At 35.0% G+C, this 21,572-nt stretch overlaps 3 protein-coding genes across 3 annotated transcripts in view; 1 reads left to right on the top strand and 2 right to left on the bottom strand.

Annotated features, from left to right (window-relative positions):
- Positions 1 to 159: 159 nt before the first annotated feature.
- LOC127167184 (matrix remodeling-associated protein 8-like) lies at positions 160 to 1,850 on the bottom strand. The gene is made up of 3 exons (XM_051113056.1): positions 1,417 to 1,850; positions 379 to 489; positions 160 to 287 (listed from the first exon to the last, which is right to left on the bottom strand). Exons 1-3 carry the CDS (start codon positions 1,763 to 1,765, stop codon positions 214 to 216), a joined length of 534 nt encoding a protein of 177 aa, XP_050969013.1. The 5' UTR covers positions 1,766 to 1,850; the 3' UTR covers positions 160 to 213.
- A 2,220-nt stretch (positions 1,851 to 4,070) lies between these two features.
- Positions 4,071 to 21,572, bottom strand: part of slc4a8 (solute carrier family 4 member 8) — a 34,811-nt gene continuing 17,309 nt past the window's right edge. Inside the window, exons 6-25 of the mRNA XM_051113023.1 lie at positions 20,534 to 20,722; positions 19,138 to 19,223; positions 17,226 to 17,383; positions 17,053 to 17,140; positions 16,761 to 16,907; positions 16,576 to 16,676; positions 16,164 to 16,338; positions 15,896 to 16,029; positions 15,258 to 15,503; positions 14,596 to 14,701; positions 12,867 to 13,028; positions 12,643 to 12,756; positions 10,416 to 10,577; positions 10,065 to 10,316; positions 9,645 to 9,713; positions 9,385 to 9,558; positions 8,415 to 8,543; positions 7,178 to 7,284; positions 6,861 to 6,995; positions 4,071 to 6,154 (exon numbers count right to left, since the gene is read on the bottom strand). Of these exons, the coding sequence (XP_050968980.1) occupies positions 6,863 to 6,995; positions 7,178 to 7,284; positions 8,415 to 8,543; positions 9,385 to 9,558; positions 9,645 to 9,713; positions 10,065 to 10,316; positions 10,416 to 10,577; positions 12,643 to 12,756; positions 12,867 to 13,028; positions 14,596 to 14,701; positions 15,258 to 15,503; positions 15,896 to 16,029; positions 16,164 to 16,338; positions 16,576 to 16,676; positions 16,761 to 16,907; positions 17,053 to 17,140; positions 17,226 to 17,383; positions 19,138 to 19,223; positions 20,534 to 20,722 (2,732 nt within the window). The 3' untranslated portion in view covers positions 4,071 to 6,154; positions 6,861 to 6,862. The remainder of the gene's footprint in view (positions 6,155 to 6,860; positions 6,996 to 7,177; positions 7,285 to 8,414; positions 8,544 to 9,384; positions 9,559 to 9,644; positions 9,714 to 10,064; positions 10,317 to 10,415; positions 10,578 to 12,642; positions 12,757 to 12,866; positions 13,029 to 14,595; positions 14,702 to 15,257; positions 15,504 to 15,895; positions 16,030 to 16,163; positions 16,339 to 16,575; positions 16,677 to 16,760; positions 16,908 to 17,052; positions 17,141 to 17,225; positions 17,384 to 19,137; positions 19,224 to 20,533; positions 20,723 to 21,572) is intronic.
- ttll3 (tubulin tyrosine ligase-like family, member 3) overlaps positions 12,313 to 21,572 on the top strand; it is a 38,393-nt gene continuing 29,133 nt past the window's right edge. Inside the window, exons 1-2 of the mRNA XM_051113030.1 lie at positions 12,313 to 12,434; positions 12,554 to 12,599. The gene's annotated coding sequence lies outside the window, so the exon portion shown is untranslated. The remainder of the gene's footprint in view (positions 12,435 to 12,553; positions 12,600 to 21,572) is intronic.

The raw sequence follows: 21,572 nt of genomic DNA, 5'->3' as shown, positions 1-21,572 counted from the left end.
AATAAATGTGTCATTTAATGTGGAGTGGAAGGGTTTAGAAGGCCAAATGTAAGTTTCACAACACACCTGACATTCTACTGTTGATTTGATTTGTTTCCGATAGTTCCATACATTTCCTCAGCATTGTATTTTTTCTGCAGAGTACCATATGTTGAATCCTCCTAAAGAGACATGATGAAAAGATCCTTAAAAATCGGCCCATTTATTAATTTGTTAAATGTGCATTGAAATTACCAGATTATTTTCCACATTCATCTCTCCATTCTCTGTTCTTGCTTTTCTGTGAGCTTTAGAAACAGTAAATAACTGAATTAAAACATGCTAATGGAAATGTATTTGTAACTTGTATGTGCATAAAGCTAATGTGTATGTGCTGACCTCTGTGAATGCAGTAAATGATGGTGGCTCCTCCTGCTGCTATTACCAGAAACGGCACAGAGATCAACACGCTGTGACTCAGTATAGGTGGTGTTGTACTTTCACTTCTCTCTAATGAAGGAAAACAGAGAGGAAGAGGAAAATGGTTTAACCATAATATTACACAAGAATCTTTTCTGGAAGGTTTAGTTGTGAATGAATATAGTGTGCAGTTAATGCAGATAAAATCCTACTAGAGAATTTATTTGGAACAGTAAAAAAACATTGATTAAATTCATAATTTTACAGTCGGCAAAAGAAAAAGGGGGAAGGTCAGTTGAGAAATTCAGTTTGTAGGTGCGATTCTTGCTATATTTCAAAATAGAAATAAGCAGAAATGGTACAAGCTGATGAGGAAATTTGAACTAGAACATCAGATGAATATATTAGTTGGGCTCACAAGGGAATAACTGCATACTGCTCAGTGTGTGACCAGTAATTCTGGTTTAAGGGAATTCTGCTAGAAAAATACAATATGTTTCTTTATTACTTAAAAACCTAAAGGGAGCAACAAATCAGAGATCTTGCTTGAGGCAGTGTGGGACAATATCAGCTGATCATGTACATATTTTTTTGATCTTGCCTAGTTTTAGGTGTTTTGGAAAGAACTGTAGCTATTTTGACTTTTGTCTGTTAATGTGCACGTTATATACACCTTTTTCTTCCCACAAAGAGTGGGCGCAGCCATTTGTACATTTTACTGGTGTGGCTTTCGGTCTCATCCGCATCCAGCTGTTTTTAGCTGTAAAAAAAAGCTTTTGCTGCTTAATATTGTGAAGTTGTGTGTTTTACCATATTATTTTAATGTATTATCTTAATTATGAACACGTAATGTGATGCAAACAGTTTTACCATTTACTGCATGTTGTTATTCTTCTCGTTATTTTCCTACAGCGAATAATGAATGGAAGGTCTCACCCATAGTCTTACTTCCACATTGAAGAAAAAGGTGGATAATGATCAAGTAAAAAAAAATCATACCAGAGACTGATTGCTTACCTTCAATGGTGACGTTTATGAATCTGGTTGTTTTATCTAACAAACAAACGTAAAATCCCTGATCATCCTTAGTTAGGTCTGACAGGAGCAGAGAGACGTTTCCAGGTGAAGTCTGATTAAACAGTGTAATTCTGTCAATGTACCGCTCAAACACACTGGATATATCAGCGTAAATGCCATTTTTAGAAGCCCTTTTGCTGTTGGATTCCCAGAAGACGCTTTTGGGATTGTCCTGTGGGTTGGTACAGGTGCAGGGCAGCAGCACAGAACCTCCTGAATAAGCTGTTATCTGTGTCAAACCACTGTCTGATGGAGTACAGGCTGACGAAAACACACATAAGATATACATTAACAATATAGAGCCTATGTAAGACTAAGTCAGATTTCTTATGATACTCAAATTTCTAAGGCCTCTAAATGATCAACATGATCAAAACTTCAAGCTGAAAAATCTGTTGTACACAAACTACTGCATGCCTTCTGTCACCTGATTTACATTTTTTCGTAAGTACAAGTCCTTTTAGTATAATTTTTTGGGGGGAAATACTGCCACTAAGGTTTATTTTAGTAATTGAGTAATCCGTGGATTATTCTGACGATTAATCGAGTAATTAGATAATTATATATATTTTTTTTTTGTGGTAATTAAAAAACCTAAGTGAACAACAGCCTCGAAAATTACTTAAAATACATATATAATAGCCATAAGACAATAATAATTAATTCGAATAAAATACCAAAGCAAGTAATCATGGTTTATTGTACAAAACTGTTAAAATACATAATGTATTATAAACAATAGAACTAATGTACATTATGCATTATAAGAAATGACTGCAGAAGGCACCAACGGCCTGACATTGTTTTTACACTTTACTGCTCCATCTAATCCTTGTTTAATATTGAATAAACAACATTTAATACAAACGTCCACTTAATCTTAAACATTCTGACATTTCTCTACGACAGAAAAGCCACTGTAATTTTTGAATATGTAGAGACCAAAACTTGTACGTTAAACTCAGAGCGAGGGTTAAACTTTAGTTAGCATGTTGAGGAAGATATTGATGTATTCTTCTGTGTTTGCCCAGGTTTATAAATGATTTACCTTACAAATCTGATGAAATGGAGCACCTTGTTTTCCCAGATAAACGTTAGAATAAAAACAAACTCAATATGCAGAGATATAGTTTGAGAGGCTCCACCCATGTAAATGATAACAGTACAGGTGGAGCAGAGTAGGCTATTTACTGTTAACAGAGCTGCTCTGACACAGGTAACATAAGCTAACACGTGCATCCCTGGTGAAAAAAACAGCATATGCTGTTAGGTATGTTTTGATGCTGGGATGCTGGTTAGGTAGGTTTTGATGCTGGTTTAAACTGGTCCTTTGCTGGTTGATGCTGGTCCTTTGCTGGTCCTTGACCAGCAACATGACCAGCAAAAAACAGCAAAGGACCAGCTTAAACCAGCAAAGGACCAGCTTAAACCAGCATCAAAACCTACCTAACCAGCATTCCAGCATCAAAACATACCTACCAGCATATGCTGTTTTTTTCACCAGGGATATATTAAAGTAAAGTGCATATATTAAACCTGCACTGCATATAATTATTTAATTTTACTTTATTATCCATACATTTTTGTAAAGAAAGCTCATGTTAAAATGTGAGTCTCAAATAAGATACATCAAAAGAACGTTTTTAACTATTGTTTTGTATGACTTAGGGTTAGCTGAACGGTACCAGCATTCGTATTTGTAAATACATTTAGATTCCAAATTCATAGATAAATGAACAATTGTTTAACTGTACCTTTATTAATTAAGTAGTCTTACCTTTTGTGTGGTAGCACAGAGAAGTCAAGATGTTTAAAAATATCCACATTTTTATATATCCCATATTTATACTGTGATGGTCACGTATCTTTTCAGGCAGTTCTTTCTTGTCACTGTCACACCCTGTCAGCTCTTGATTTTTATCAGTACAGCTAAAGACCTCTTGCACAATTAACAGTTAGCAACACAGAGCTATTGAAACATACAGACACAGTACAAAATTAATATTTTATGAGCTATATATTGTAACAATTATAAGTGTTTGTCTCGTTGCTAGGCTGTTTTGTACAACACATTTTTTCTTAACAGAAAATAAGATAATATACAGGAAATTAATGTAAATGACTAAAAAATAATGTAAATGACTAAAATATTTTAAACTCACATTTTTGCACACATTCCTTCATTTAGTGAGTGGGTATGTAATAAGCTAGATGTACAATGTACAATCAGCCAGTTATTGTTCGATAAATAGACGATCAAAATATAATTTATGTGATCTGAAATACAGTTGAAGTCAAATGTTAGCAAAATAAGAGGGATCATACAAAATGCATGTTATTTTTTATTACTCACCTGAATAAGAAATTTCACATAAAAGACATTTACATACAGTCCACAAGAGAAAATAATAGTTGAATTTATAAAAATGACCTCGTTCAAAAGTTTACATACACTTGGTTCTTAATACTGTGTTGTTACCTTAGGTCTCACAAATTCTTTCGTTTTTCTGTATTTTTGTTTATTTGAACCCTTTCCAACAATGACTATGATTTTGAGATCCGTATTTTCACACTGAGGACAACTGAAGGACTCATATGCAACTATTACAGAAGGTTCAAAAGCTCACTGATGTTTTAGAAAGAAACACAATGCGTTAAGAGCCGGGGGTGTCTTTTACATGAAATATCTTATTCTGGTCAGTACTAAATAAAAAGTAACATGCATTTTGTATGATCTCTCTTATTTTGGTAAAATAATTAGGCCTACCATTTTGCAGATTCTGCAAGGTGTAAACTTGTAGCCTAAACTTTTGACTTTAACTATATATTGGGTGAAACAGTTTCAGGATATACAAGAATATAAATGCATTCAGAGTGAAGTAAATACTGACATTACTGGGTGGCTCAGTACAAAAGGACTACATGCTCATGCCGTGGTTGAAATATACAGTAATCGACTCTGACTAGAACTATGAGAATATTATAAAATTTGACGATCAATTATTCATTACACATTCTTCTATTATCCAGAAATAGCTATATTTTGACCTACGGTCAGTTGTGAAATTCAAAGCATGACCAATTTTAAGATTTCATTACGGATCATCAGCTGTCGAAGCACATATTTAAACACCAAATCAGAAATAAAACACACATGAGCATTTGTTGAGAAACACGAAAGAACACATGTACAACTCTTAGCAGGTTCATCTCATTCAGAAAATCTAAAATTTATTAGAGTGATACAGACATTCTCTTTGAGCACATCCCAGCATTAAGATAACATGTACAATCAAGTCAATTACAACATTTCTGTAAACAAGAAAGCCATGGAGGGGACAATATAGATAATTTAGTAGCTTAATGTCAAGCTGGGAAAATTCCTCATTCCTCAACATTCCAAAGCTGAGTCGACATTCCAAATTAAATATGACATTCTCCTATCATCTGAAGGCAGTTTAATAAGGTGAAATTACAACTTACAGACAACTGGTCCTGTAAGAAAAGTACAGCTGTAACCCATTCATATGAACAGCCAGTGTCTTACTGTATCTGCTCAACTCATTTTATTAAAATACATTTATATAAAAAAGAAAATTCTTTACTTAAAATAATTGTATCACACACTGTTATACTCTATATAATAATTCCCTTTAAAATATAAAATCATATTAGTATATATCTACACAAAGTGCAACTGTAAATAAAGTGTTGTTTCACTGAGGTTAAAAACACAAGCATATTTTTTACCTCTTTCAGTGCAGAAACTACTGTGGGAGTTTTAAAAGTGTGGGGAGGTAGTCTAGAGGAGATGGCTTATTACTGGGAGTCGTGAATGGACAGGGTCTTCGAATGAAAACCTGAACAGTCCAGATTACCCTCAAACCTTGTGCCATAAATTTGGATGGTGCATCTAATGAAAACCAGTTTCAGCCAGTCTATTCTTACAAGTAGAGGATGGGTGTCTTTAAAACGGTCGTAAAAACAATCACGACAGAGTTCATACTTATCCATCAGTGTCCCTGGTGACCTAACCATATAGAAGCCTTTTATTGCTCAATATTAACAAGTTTCAATACAACACACGCAATAAAAATAGACAAGTCTGGATAAGGACCATTTTGGTTCATGGCCATGTTGGTCTAATGTAACTGATGGCTATTTATACTGGCACAAAAATCGTTCAAACTGAGGTTATTATTCTGACCGGCCATTTGGCTTAAACACGCGTATCATAGAGGATTTTGGACGATGAACAAAACACACGTATACAGTAATATCTACAGCAGGTATATAGTTAAAATGAGAACATTTAAACAACTGTATTATTCTATAAATGAGAACCAGACAGTTAAACCCCAAAAAAATACATGTACACTACAGCACAGCACAGAGACGCCTATGTCTGCTAAAACTCAACTAAACATTAAAAATAACCTGGATTTGGTAGGAAAATATGTTGCACATCATCACACACACACACACTGACACACCAATATATCTCACACAGCTATACATAAACACGTGTGTGAACGCATGTGTGTGAGAAACAGTGAAAAGGAGTGAACTAATATCTGTGTTTTTAGCACATTGCTGCTTCTTTATGTCAGCCGGATTTCAAACAACCGATGCTAAGAACGTAATTTCTTCTTTCTGCGGGTTTACTTCACGGAACCTCCTGCGAGGAGAGAAAAACGCACAGATAAAAAGATCAAAATTTTTTAGCAGTTAAAACCCAGTTTGTAATCTAATAGTTATAATATAAAAGGAATAAATCACCCAAAAATGAAAATTTGCTGAAAACTTACTCACCCTTAGTCCATCCAAGATGTAGATGAGTTTGTTTTTTCATCAGAACAGATATGGAGAAATTTAGCATTGCAATGGATCCTCTGCAGTGAATGGGTGCCGTTAGAATGAGAGTTCAAAAAGCTGATAAACATCACAATCTACAGTAAACTCCAGTTTAATTAACATCTTGTGAAGCATAAATTTGTGTTTGTAATAAACAAATTCAAGATGTTTTTAGCACTAAACCATTGCTCAAGGCTAAAATATTTTCTAGTGAAACAGTCTCATCTGAATCAGAAGAGAAATCTGCTCAGACAAGTCTAAAAACAGTCCAAAACAGTTCTAAATAAATATGTCAGTGAGACAAAAACAGGGAATGGACATTTTTTACTGAAGGAACCATTATTATGAATTATTATGATGTTTTTATCCGCTGTTTGGATCCATCCATCCGCTGATTAGGATCCATTGGTGATGTAATGCTAAATTTCTCCAAATCTGTCCTGATAAAGAAACAAAGCCATCTACAATCAAGAAAGGTATTAGACACATGGGTAAGAAAGGAAATTCAGGGAACTGGAACAATAACTAACCATTAAAGGATGGTAAGTGCGAGAGTCCTTGCCTTTTTATGTGTGTTTGAGCGTTGTGTGTCCTTGTGATTGAGGGATTTCCATACAGTAGTTTTAGACATTTCATCAGATATGTTAATATCAGAGGGATCAGTCCTGGACAAAAGGTGGATACAGTCGAGGAGAGGAGGGGTGAAGGCAGGAGAAGAGGAGAGATGGAAAGGTGAGTGTTAGTAAATACACATTATTAGATACACAGTGGATGTTGTGGTGTGTAAACTTATTTTGAACACCAGGTTCCAGGGTTTGCGTTACGTCTGTAGCTGCCTGTGTGGTACCTGGGGTCTGGGGTTCGAGGTGAGTGTAGAGGTTTGTTCTCCATTGGGATCTGCACTGTGTCTTGTGATTTGTCAGAGTCATCAACCAGCATCTCCTGTGATTCCTGCTACTCATATAAACACATGCATGCACCATCCTTCATTGTGTTTATGTATTACATGTGAGAAAAAACAATGCAAGTTTAGCTTGATGAATTAATTTCAGTTTACATGCATAAATAGCATGATTTGATGGATGGAATCTAACATTTTACTATGTTTACTGCTAATTAAACAATAGTAAATGTATGTGAAAAACATTTTAAATACTAGTGCACTAGTAATACACTGTTGTCACATAACTTAATTTTGTTGCATTTTTTGCTGTTTGTGGCCATTCAGTAAAGGAAATAAAATATCATAAAAAATAATAATAGTAAATAAAATACTAATAAAAAATACAAAAAATAAAAACACCATCAAATTAATTATATTTAGTTTTGCAGAAATGTTTTTTTTTTTATGTTGCATTGTTAATCCAAGTTTATGTAAAAGTGTATCTCAAAAATGAAGGATTTTTGTCCCTCAAGAATCAAAAATGGGCAGCAGCTATTTGCACTAAGTGTAAATAGCAATTAGATGCTATTTACACTAAGTGAAAATAGTATATTTTCTTAGTGATAGATGCTATTTACACAAAGTGCAAATAGTGATGGATCCTATTTACTTTAAGTAAAAAAACAGCAGTTTTTTAACGATATGCTATTTACACTAAGTGCCAATAGGTATAATTTCTATTGTTAAAATTGCAGGATTTTTTGCTATTTATACTATTTATTCCAAATAATGGCAATTACCTGATACTTTGTCAACTTTTTTGATTATTTCCTTCTCCGTCTTTCCGATGTGATATGAGATTTGAAAAGAGAGAAAAAATAGCCTCTGCCAACAAGGCATGCCATTTGCACTTAATGTAAATAGATACTCCCCCCCAAAAAATTGGGATACTTCTTCTGGATTAACTTAGTTCTGGGGAACTACTTCTGGATTAATTATTATGCATGAAATGTAATGTTTAGTTGAGCACATTGCACGGTGGGACACAATATTGAATAATTTTGGCAAATGTAGCATAAGTTTTCTGCCCATAAAGCAAAATGTACAAACTAAGGACATTATACAGTACATACTGCAGTCTTTCTGCTACTATTTGCTCTATGAGCTTTTTGCTTTATTAAACTCTGTATGGACGACAAACCTCTGCCTTTTTGGAATCATCATCCAGCTTCTTCTTCTTATTCTCAGGCATCAGATCATCAAGGTAACTAAGCTCCCGTTTGGAAAAACAGAAGTCCAGCAGCTTACGGATGAACACTAGTGCCAGCACCTACAGGAGATAAACACTTTTGCTACTAATATACTTTTACTATATGATTGCAATGCTTATTAAATCAATTTTCATCACTTTACAACAGAGCATGGCACTAATTAAGACTTGTATGTCTTAATAAAACGTAAATAATGTCTCTTACTGAAATATGTAGTAGAAAACACATGAAAGATTTACGTTATTTCAAATATCTACATCGTTTTATACATATTGTGGACTATGGTGGGCTCCATTATTTCGATGATGTGAAATAGTTGCACTCGGTGACTGGCACTACCTGTTGCTATTTTTACAACACAACTCAGAAAATAAAATACTGATATGATGACCACAACTACTGAAAGAGCTTACAGTTTAGCGACGGCATTATCTTAAACTAAATGCGGTACCATTGATCTTCCCCCACAAAGAGTCTAAATATCCCAGGATATCGAGCGAAATCCGTGCTGAGAAACTCCTTCAATGGCTGCGGCGTCATGACAAGTGTCGGCATGTTTACATTCTGCCAGGATGGCATCTAGCGTTTCTTGTCTCTGCCATTCGTGAGCTCTTTCAGTAGCTGTGGTCTACAAAAAGCCTCAGAGGCATTTTCTACTGCTTTCTACTACATATTTTTAGTAAGAGACATTATTTACGTTTTATTAAGCCATACAAGTCTTAATATCCAGGTCTGTAAAGCTTTCTGTCAAATGTACAGTATAAATGCAAATCTCACAATATATTATTATTTCAAACCTTGTGTTCACTGATACTGTAAAAATACAAATATAGGTTGGATTTTACATTTTTTGTTTTAACACCCCTAGAATAAAACTTTGTACTTTGTTTTGGGTCATACCATCATAGGAAAGACGATTGCCGCAGGGGAAGTTTTGATGACCCAGAGCAGCACGAGGCAAGTAAGTTGGGTCAGAGTGAACAGGTGAACCTTCCTCAGAGGAACATGACGTAGATAAATAAAGTCTGGCTGGTGCTTCGCTGGCATACCAAACAACTTCAGACGGTCAAAGAACTGAGAATAACAGGACACAGAAAGATGATAAATGACTGACATGTTGATATGCACATGTATTGTTAGGATCAGATGAATATCTCTACCTGAATGCCTTTCAGAGATGAGACGCCCATATAAAGAAAAACACCATAGAGAACTGGCATGGGAATAAACTGTGAAAGAAACAAAAGTTTATTATCTAAACCGTGACATTCATATATTTTTAAGTGCGTCTCATTTAAAGGGATAGTCCACCCCCCCCCCCCCAAAAATCCCAAACCTGTCTGACTTTCTTTCTTTTTCAGTACACAAAAGAAGATATTTTGATTAATGTTAATAACCAAACATCTTCGGGTCCCCTTCTTTAGTATGGACAAAAATATTCTTCAAAATATCTTCTTTTGTGTACCACAGAAGAAATTAAGTCATATATATTTGTAGAAAATGACAATTTTAATTTTTGGGTGGACTATCCCTTTTAGAAGGGATGCATTATATGATAACCACTGAATTCTTGTAAGAACCTGTAGTGCTCCAGTCATGAACACAGATAAGCCCATGAGTAGAAAAATGCCCAACCCAGTCATCCTCTGCTCTCTAATACCCAGAAATCGAGGTTGCTCTCCAGGGGCAGCACTTTCAGTCTCTAGCTTCAGGCTGTTGACATGGGTAATTGACAGGACGGTTGCTGCAACAAACCAGGGTAACCCCATTATGGAACATACAGCCAGCATCACTCCAACCATCAGAAGATCCAAATGGTACCCGCAGCCTTTCTGTGTAGAGAAAATAGGACACATACTTACATATGAACACACACACACACACACAATCTCTGTAAAGGCTGAAAAAAAAAAAAAAAAACACAAACATACTAGCAACTTGTGTTCCTTGCGGTTTATTATGACAGCGGTGATCTGCTGGTCCATGAAGATGAGGATGGTGCAAAGAAGAGCTGGTACTGAGGCAGCCAGCACAGTCCACCATGGGTTTCGCCCGATAGGGTTAATAAACCAACCACGGTCATCACGTGTGGGCTGTAAAACACAACCAGGAGAAAGTTGAAAAAAAACACCAAACCCCTGAAAAAGTATTACTAATGATTGTTTTGTGAGGCAAATGTAGAAAAGCTTCATCTATATAAAAATATAATTTATTCCTTTAATGGATTTCTTTCTGGGTCTTGAACGTTTCAGTTGCATTGCTGTCTATGTAGGGTCAGAAAGCTTTCAGATTTCATCAAAAATATCTTAATTTGTGTTCTGAAGATGAAGATGAATGTAAGTCCACTTCCAGAACAAAGATTAACATATAATGTACTCACTCCCTTGTCATCCAAGATGTTCATATCTTTTTTTTCTTCAGCCGTAAAGAAATTGTGTTTTTTGAGGGAAACATTTCATCATTTTTCTCCATATAATGGATTGCTATGCTGCCCTGATTTTGAACTTCCAAAATTCAGTTTAAATTCGGCTTCGAATGATCCCAAATGCGGTTGTAAATGATCCCAGCCGAGGAAGAAGGGTCTTATCTAATGAACTGATTGGTTGTTTTCAATAAAAAAAAAAAAAAAAACAATTTAAATACTTTTTTAATCTCAAAAGCTCATCTTGTCTTGCTCTCCCTGAACTGTGTATTCACCTCTACATCACTGCAGAAGTTCTGACACAGTGTTTGCAAAGTAAACATGCAAAGATCAACAAACACCCTTAACAAAAAAGGTAAAACAGCGATATAAGACGATTTTGAAGTTGAGATGGGAATTTTTCGACATACCCTAACTGTCATGAACAGGTAAAAAAAAAACAGTTCAGGCAGAGTAAGACAAGACGAGTGTTTGACATGAAGTATATAAATTGTATTATTTTTATGAAAATAACCGATCGTGTCGCTAGATAAGACAACCTTCTTCCTTGGCTGGGATCGTTTGAAGCTGCATTTAAACTGCACATAGGAAGTTTAAAATCAGGGCACCATATCAGTCCATTATATGGAGAAAAATCCTGAAATGTTTGCCTCAAAAAAACAATTTCTTTATGGCTGAAGAAAGAAAGACATGAACATCTTGGATGACAAGGGGGTGAGTATATTATCTGTCAATTTTTGTTCTGGAAGTGGACTACTCCTTTAATGACAGAATTTTCATTTTTGGGTGAACTTTCCCTTTAAGAACTTTTGAACAATATTGTAGATTTTTGATAAATTAACCAATTATTTTTTTACAATGATTTGTTATTGTCACGGGACATGGTTGTAACAATAGCGCACAATGAAGGAGTAAACATAAAGAGTCTTTAATCTCAATTTATAATCCAAAACAAAAAATTAATTATAAATCAACACATGTATTCCATTCAAATAACATCAATCCAGAACAAAGACTGAGGGAGAACTGAGGACTTATTAGCAAGAACCAAACAAAGGGAACTAATGAGATGATTATACACAACCAAACCAAATAAGGAAAAACAGGAATTAAACAGGAACATAGATGTGACAGTTATGCTTATGTAAACTGAATTCCAGCATGTGCCAGCCTGACAAAAATGTGTTTCTCTAAAGGTAAATAACTAAGAATAATGCAACGTTCATGACAATTCAGTCTAAATTGAGGCATACTTGTTAACTATGGATTTAATATCAGTCCAGCTCAGTTGTTCATTGATCACTGTCTGCGCACAATGCGTGTATCCAGATTTACCTGGGGTGTAAACTCAATTCCAAGACTCAGCATTGTCTAATCATCTAATCTGTCACTGCAGGGGTGCCGCTCTAAACTAATCATATGAGAAAATGTGCCTAGAAACAAGACACAGACAAACTGCACAAAAACAGGACTGTTGTGGATTATGAATCAACTTTGAAGACTGAAGCAGTGCATTCATCACTGTAAGGTAAGGTTTGAAAGAACATGATTCACAAGCAAAGCTGTTAGGAAGAACTGGAAAACTTAAAGCATTTAGGAGAACGTTTCCTTTTCACTGACCTAAACAGATGTCTCTTTCTGTTTTAGGTCTTTCTGTCTCAATCTGATCTGACTGGCTTTTGCATATATTTTGGTAAGTGTGTGCATTTGTATGGGCATTTGTTTATGATCCCTACCTTGAATTTGCTGGGCACTTGTAATTTTTGGGATGGAACTCCAATTAAATAATCAATCAGGACCATAAAAACAATGGTGAGGAACACAGCAAAATCACTGATCATTGACCGTACCTGCATCACAGAAACACACACACACAAAAAATACACACTTTGCATTTATTGCATAGAAAAATGACACTGTGTATGCAAACTGTGTTTGTGAATGAGTATTTTAGCCTCACCCGTGTTGGGAAGTATCTGCTAGTCTTGAACTGTTTCAGGGAGGTAGACAGGAAAAAGGTACCAAAAAACAAGATGGACGACCAGAAGAGTACATCAGGAGTGTAGGGACCATGGTGACCACACGCTGATCCAATAAACTGCCCCTGGAGATCTAAACACTCCTACTCACACACACACACACACACACACACACACACACACACACACAGACAGTTTGGCTCATGCTTAACTATGCTGGCAGCCGAGACGCTGACTCAGCTGTGAAAATAGGATTAGCACTAAATGCGATCGGTGTGAGACTACACTGTGAAATAACACCGCACTGCAGTAATGGGATGTCAGCTGTACAGTGTGTGTTCATAAGATGCTCTTTTCACTGCTTGACACCAGTCTTTACACAAAACTTGTGTTTATGACAACCGCAAGGAAGCTTTTCAGAAGTTAAAACTAAGATACAGTTAAGTTCAAAAGTTTACATACACCTTGCAGAATCTGCAAAATGTTAATTATTTTACCAAAATAAGAAGGATCATACAAAATGCATGTTATTTTTTATTTAGTACTGACCCGAATAAGATATTTTACATAAAATACGTTTACATATAGTCTACAAGAGAAAATAATAGTTGAATTTATAAAATGACCCTGTTCAAAAGTGGTGATTTTAATACTGTGTTGTTAACTGAATGATCTGTTTTTTTGTTTAGTGATAGTGGTTTATGAGTCCCTTTTTTGTCCTAAATAGTTAAACTGCCAGCTGTTCTTCAGGAAAATCCTTCAGGTCCCACAAATTCTTTGGTTTTTCAGCTTTTACGTATTTTCACACCGAGGACAACTGAGGGACTCATATGCAACTATTATAGAAGGTTCAAACGCTCACTGATGCTTTAGAAGGAAGCACAATGCATTAAGAGCTGGGGTTGAAAACTTTTGAACGGAATGAGGATGTGCATATTTTTTTATTTAGTACTGCCCTTCAGAAGCTACAGAAGATACTTACATGTTTCCCAGAAGACAAAATAAGTTAAATTGTTCTGACCCTGATCTTCAAATTAAGAAAGATTTCACTCCTCGACTCTTAATGCATTGTTTTTCCCTCTGGAGTATCAGTGTGTGTTTGAACCTTATGTAATAGCTACATATGAGTCCCTCAGTTGTGAAAAAAACAGCTGTGGATCATTTAGGTAACAACACAGAATTAAGAATCAAGTGTACGTAAACTTTTGAACAGGGTCATTTTTATAAATTTAACTATTATTTTTTCTTGTGGACTATATGTAAACGTCTTTTACGTGAAATATCTTATTCAAGTCAATACTAAATAAAAAATAACATGTTTTTTGTATGATCCCTCTTATTTTGGTAGAATAATTAAAATTTTTGCAGACTCTGCAAGGTGTATGTAAACTTTTGACCTTAACTGTAAATCACATTTAGTGCAGTATTTCCCCCCCTTTTTCCTATTAAGATTTACACAGAAAGAAATAAATACTATTTTCAACATATACAGGGTATATTCAAAACCATCTACACTCACATGAGATTAACATGAAAAGGGTATTTCTAAAATGGCATCAGTGGCCAAAAACCTTCTGAGGATGATGCATTCTCGCCAGTATGTGTCAGTATACATTTTACAACCACTGTTGTATTAGCCAGCTAAACAAAGTATTGCTTTAAGTCACCTTCAAGGTTAAGATTGTGGGAGGATGTAAAAGACTAAAGTACCGTTACAGTAAGGTTGCTCCATGGCACTGCAGAGACTGTGATGTTCCTCTGATTCCACAGTTCTAGTGTTTTATTACCAGGGTTATCAGGCTCTGCACACCTACAGCTGATGGCACACAATACAATGTGTTAAAATGTTATCAAAAACAGTTCTTAGTCAGAAAATTCTTATCATCTATTTTTATCACAACAACTCTCAGAAGATTTTAGCAATATGACAATGTTTATGTATTTGGTCTTGGTGGAATAGATCTGCTATGCTGCTAAATTGCTGCTGCTTTTGATTATTGCTCGTTGTATATTATTGCTGCTGCTTCTGCTGCGTCAAAGCAAGTACAGGAACTTGCTAATGCCAATCCACATGACAATATAGTGCTGTGAGTATTTAAGACGTACTGCTGCTGCACAAATAGCAAATAAAATAACCTGTAGCAGATCTACACAGGTGGAGCTGGGGAGGTGGAGGGTTTCAGAGGAACTCACTGCGAAGTACTCTAGTGTATGCTAACCAGCCATTTAAATGTAAAGCTGCAAGCTCATTGGCTGCATATGCAACATGAACATCATCTTGAGCCAAGTAGTTTAACACTCAGAATATCATTAGTTTCATGACAGAACTTGGCATTTATGTCTAGGAGAAACAACTGATGATTGATACTTACAAGGCCAGTGTTAGTTTGTCCAGATCGGCATGTCTGTTGATGGGGTACAGTTCTCCCAGATGGAAAAGTTTCTCTAGTGCTTCGTAAATGAAGATAAGACATATGAGCGCAGCAAACGCTTCCTCTGTGAAACGTGTGATGTAACAGACCAAGGAGCTGGCATCTGTTGCCACAAGAATCAGACACAGGAAAGCTGTCCACAGACCGATACAAGTCCGCAGGGACAGATATGAGAGTTCGTAGTCTCTACAGGGACAGAAATGGACAGGATAGAGACAGTATAGTGGGTTAAGGTCTGATTACATATGAAATATTTCATTAATTAAAATCAACCTCATGTTGTTTTAAACCCGTAAAACCTTCATCTTCAGAACGCAGAACCACTGATGTCACATGGACTATTTTAACGATATCCTTACTACCTTTCTGGGCCTTGAACATGGCTGTCTATGCAGGCTCAGAAAGCTCTCGGATTTCATCCAAAATATCTTAATTTGTGTTCCAAAGATGAACAAGGGTCAGGTTTGCAACAACATGAGGGTGAGTAATTAATGACAATTTTCATTTTTGGGTGAATTATTCCGTTAACAATTAAGTTTACTGAATTACGATTAACACTTGGTTTAGTCTGTACTGACTTGCAGAATTTGAAGAGAATCTTTTCAAACACGAGGACAGGTCCAGTGCTGCCCAGTATAGTTAGCGGCTGTCCGGCGAACAAAGAGTATGCTACTCCAGTCATAGACGCTCCTAAAAGAGACTCAATTGCACTCTGACACACACACACACACACACACACACATATATAAATACACATGACTGGTGTGTTTTGCATTACAAACATATTTTTTCTTGACTTTGCCTATTAGACCACACAGAAACAAAACTGTGTGTTTGTGTACTTACAATGCGTCCTTCTGTAGCCTCTCCCAGAAGTCCTCCAAACGTGATAACAGGTGACATACAGGCACAGTACAGAAACAAAAAAGAAGCTACGCACTGCAAACTCAAGCCGTCTTTAAAATCACTTAAATAAAACGGAGCTTTTCTTTTCACATCCAGAATCAGACCCCCAAACAGCCTACAGGGAGAGAGTGAAGAGACATAGAGCTAAATTTCTATTGATTTTCAATGTTTTCATACAGAGCTAATAACACACACAAACTTTTTTTTGTCATATTGAAGACATTATTCAATATGTTTACTAGGCTAGTTCCCTCAAGGGGACTGTTGTTGGCTCCCCACAATGTAGATGATTTCAGATTTTAATATCCCAGTGAGTATTTTTGGTTTTGGTTGTTAAAACCTGACTACACACCTTCCAGTTCTTTGCAGTTCTGGTCCATGGTGTTCTCCATGCTGCTCTTCCTCAACAGGAACAACTGTTCCGTTCGGCACTCCTGGCATTTTTCTTTTCTCCTATTCCAAGAGAGTAATAGATAAATTGCAACAAATAATCAATCACTTTAGACACATTTTAAAAAGTGCTGGTTTTTCCCATACCTGTGATGGGACACTTTTAGGAGGTTCTATGCGTATAGAAGGGTCCCATTCTCCTGGAGGCAAAACGGTCACTTGATCCAGAAACTCATCTATACCAGCCAACAAATCACTCCTGTCCTTGGCCTTATATGCAACATCATGGAAAATCTAAATAATGAAAAAATAACATTATATTTAATAAAGAAATGGAAAATTACTCTACAAATGGTATTTCTAGAAATATTAAAGAGTTGAAAATGTAAATGTAAAGGTTAATGCATTAATATCCAGCAAGATAAAAATTTGCATTGACCTCATCGGTCATAATTGTGGCCATGGAGCGACCGATCTCATGGTACTGTTGGGCTTTTCCATCAGGACCAAGCAAAATGAATAAGAATCTGTAGAGTAAAAATTCATTTTGATCATTCTGTTATAGTGAAGTTATCATCTCCATACATGCATTTGCAAACAAACACTTTTTACCTAGTAGGAATGGGAACTTCAGTGAGCCCCGTGAGTAGTACAGCAGGAGACAGGCGAACGAATGCAACGATGGATCTCTCTAAAAAGTCCAGCTCCCCAACCAGCACATTAGAAGCTTCTGCTCCAGTGGGGATCTTCTTCATGAAATGTGTGTCCACCTAGTGAGAAAGAAAGTCATAGCAGTGTTATTTTTGTATTATTTACACTACCAGTCAAAAGATTTTGAATGTTTTTTGAAGAAGTCTCTTCTGCTCACCAAGCCTGCGTTTATTTGATCCAAAGTACAGCAAAAGCTGTACAATTTTGAAATATTTTTACTATTTAAAATAACTGTAATTTATTCCTGTGATCAAAGCTAAATTTTCAGCATCATTACTCCAGTCTTCAGTGTCACATGATCCTTCAGAAATCATTCTAATATGCTGATTTGCTGTTCAAGAAACATTTTTGTTATTATTATTATTATTATCATCATCATCAATATTTTAAACAGTTGAGTACATTTTTTTTTATCTTTGATAAATAGAAAGATCCAAAGAATCATCATTTACCTAAAATAAAAAGCTTTTGTAACATTATACACTATACCATTCAAAAGCTTCGAGTCAGTATTTTTTTAAGAAATTAATACTTTTATTTAGCAAAGATGCTTTATATTGATCAAAAGTGATGATAAAGATATTTATAATGTTACGAAAGATTTCCATTTCAGATAAATGCTGTTATTCTTAACTTTCCTATTCATCACAGAAACCAACATCATAATAATGTATTTTGAGCAGCAAATCAGAATATTAGAATGATTTCTGAAGGATCATGTGACTGGAGTAACGATGATACAAACTCAGCTTGGAAATCACAGGAATAAATTGCATTTTAAAATATATTTAAATAGAAAACACTTATTTTAAATAGTAAATATATTTCAAAATTGTACTGTTTTCCTGCGTTTTATAAAAAAATGCAGGTTTGGTGAGCAGAAGAGACTTCTTCAAAAAAACATTCAAAATCAAAAGTTCAAAAACTTTTGACTGGTAGTGCATACACTATTACAGTATGTATTAATGAGCTTTTATTTTCAGTATTTATCAGTTTTAGTAATTTTGTTATGTGCCTTTGTCATTTTATATTAGTTTTTATATGTTTGTTATAATTCCAGAGTTTTTTTAAATTTAGTCTAATATTTGAATTTCAACTTTTTACGTTCATGTTTTTCATCTAATATTTATATTTTATTTCAATTTTTTTATTTTCAATTTTTTTTGTAATTATAATATTTATATAAATAAATATTATTGACATCTACTGGTGGTTATTCCAGTCACTAACTCCAGCGGTTTATTTCGGTCAGGGTGACAGTTATAGATAAGAGGAACAGCAGGTATGTAATCTGATTGGGGCCGCCTCTCTGCCGTCCTTACTGTCACTCTAAATGGCTGACATCTGGCTCATTACAGTTAATTTCCTGTCTCCTGATCATTAGCATAACCTTACACAAACAAGGTGCAGTATCTCTAAAGATCACCAGATGGCAGTGTTTGTATGCATGTGTATTTGTGCATTTGTCCCTGATGTCCTGGTAATCGATACATTGCCTGCCTCCGGTGAGCACTCAGGACATTAACAGAAATAAACACATTGGAACTGTCTGGTTTAATGGGTTATCTTGCTTAGTACCATTTTACTCTATTTTATTACACCATGTCCTTGTTTATCCATTTCTCTATATCTGTATTCTCGCATTTTGTCTTTGATTGTGCCAAAATAATTAAGCCAAATAATGAGCTGTGAGAATATGCTATATACAGTATACTTCACAAACATTTGTAATATTGTGTCAGTTTTAGAGTAAAATAAATGTTTGTTTATTTTCGACAAACTTGTAATGCCCTTCCTGAAGTTGTGGTTCTACCTTGCTGAGATCCATCTGGCCATTATCCGCTGCTCCAATCTTCATATCTGGGTTTGTAGGTAGAGGCTGGGGAGAAGTGGCAGGACCTGAGATACACAATTAAATATGATAAACAGCTCATATCTACAGCATCCTACAATATCCACATCATAAATACTATAGTACCAAAATAAAGGTGTTCACTACCATTAAAAAGATTTGTAATGTTTTTTAAAGTCTCTTCTGCTCACCAAGCCTGCATTTTGAAATGTTTTTACTATTTAAATAACTGTTTTCTATTTGAATATATTTCAAAACGTAGTTTATTCCTGTGATTTTAAAGCTGAATTTTTAGTATTACTCCAGTCACACGATCCTTCAGAAATCATTATAATATTCTAAAAATATTTGCTAGTTAAAAAAAATATAAATATAAATATATAAAATATATATATATATATATATATATATATATATATATATATATATAATTGTTATGATGTTGAAAACAGCAGAGTAGAATTTTTGATGAATAGAAGAACAGCATTTATCTGAAATAAAAATCTTTCGATAAATATGAAATCTTTAATTATTATTAAAGATTTATTATTATTTATTATTTAACATTATTAAATACTGTTAATAATAATCAGAAATGTTTCTTGAACAACAAATCAGCATATTAGAATGATTTCTGAAGGATCATGTGACACAAAAGACTGGAGTAATGATGTATATATTAAAATATATTAAAATGGAAAGCAGTTATTTTAAATATTAAAAATATTTCACAATATTACTGCTTTTGCTGTATTTTATATCAAATAAATACAGCTTTGGTGAGCAGAAGAGAATTCTTTAAATAACATTAAAAATCTTATTGTTCAAAAACATTTGACTGGTAGTGTATGTATATGTATATTACTAATATATTTGATTAGAATGAAATTAATTATTTGAAAGTATGACCATAAATGTATTAGTATGGGGCTATGGTAGAATCACTTATCAGCAAAGTAATATTTTTCATCTGCAATCATGAGCATGCAAAACTCGTAAACCAGTTAATTTTCGTATTATACCCACGAGGATACCACTCAGGATGTGATGTAATCTGCAAAACCCTTTATGGTGCATAACACTCCACCGAAAGTAATGATGTCAATAATGCATTTACTGACTGAATTAGGGAATTCTGTCCACAGACTAATTCATGGAAGAAAAAAAGGCTTTGCATTTCTGCTTTGATATCTTTTGGAACAATCGCCCCAAAGATTTACATTGTAAACGTATTACTGCAAGCACACTTTTGACTGATCAAATCAAAAATCAACATTATTTAATAATATCCACAGGGACATAAGTTGTATTTAACCACAAATATTTCTTCATGATGCACATGTGCAGCTTAGCTCACCCGCCTTGTCCATATGATGAGGTTCACTCTGTCTCCTGCCTGAGTCGGTAAGGGACTTGACCATGGGTAGCAGGTTGTTCCTCTTCTTGTCACTCTGGTGGTGATGCCTCTTCAGTAGTGCCTCTCGAACCTTCATTCTCACACTGTCATCCAGTTCATGAGCTGCCTCCTGATGGTCAAGCACCAAATCTGCACACAACAAATATATATATACAGTGTCCATTTTTTTTTTTTTTTTTTATTGATCCACCTGAATATGTTCTATTTCAACATGCTAAACGATGCAATACTTTCTCAGCCTTTTACTTTCTCCTTTTCCTCAAAACCTCCCACAATTCCAGTCGGAGCTGATGTAGCACTGTTAATCTGCATCACTCACTCTTTCCCTCCCTTCCAACCTTTACAGTATAATCAATCTTCTTTGGACTCCCTGTCTTTTTTCTTTCTCCAGCATTAATCTTGTTCTTACCACTGCTGCAACACAGATCATAACAGTAAAGCCTCATTGAGACACAGGTTACATTGTGAGTCTATTAGACTTCAATGGCTAATAGTCATTGATCAGTACTATAGTATTTAAAATTGAACAAAGTATTTGAGTTGTTAAGCACAAATGGCATGAATTATGTATACAAAGATGCAGGGTTGTAACCAGCATAGGGTGTAGGGTGACCATATGTCCTGTTTTTCCTGGAAATGTCCTGGCCTGGGATTTCTAAATGGCCTAACATATGTGTGTTTTGGCTTTGTTTTCCTATTTACACTACCAGTCAAAACAGTAAGATTCTTCTGCTCACCAAGCCTGCATTTATTTGATCCAAATACAGCAACATCAGTAATATTGTGAAATATTTTTACTATTTAAAATAACTGCTTTCTGTTTGAATACATTTTAAAATGTAATTTATTCCTGTGATCAAAGCTACTTTTTTAGCATCATTACTCCAGTCTTCAGTGTCACATGATCCTTCAGAAATCATTCTAATAATATGCTGATTTGCTGTTCAAGAAACATTTTTTATTATTATTATTATTATCA

Source organism: Labeo rohita, chromosome 6, assembly GCF_022985175.1.
Source record: "Labeo rohita strain BAU-BD-2019 chromosome 6, IGBB_LRoh.1.0, whole genome shotgun sequence".
NCBI classification, from domain to species: domain Eukaryota; kingdom Metazoa; phylum Chordata; class Actinopteri; order Cypriniformes; family Cyprinidae; genus Labeo; species Labeo rohita.
This window is presented reverse-complemented; position numbering and strand designations above follow the sequence as displayed.

Coding starts and splice junctions, on each gene's coding strand:
- LOC127167184 (XM_051113056.1), bottom strand. CDS start 1,765: ATGTATATCTTATGTGTGTTTTCGTCAGCCTGTACTCCATCAGACAGT. Junction 490..1,416: donor CATAAACGTCACCATTGAAG/GTAAGCAATCAG, acceptor TTCCTTCATTAG/AGAGAAGTGAAAGTACAACA. Junction 288..378: donor CATTTACTGCATTCACAGAG/GTCAGCACATAC, acceptor CTGTTTCTAAAG/CTCACAGAAAAGCAAGAACA.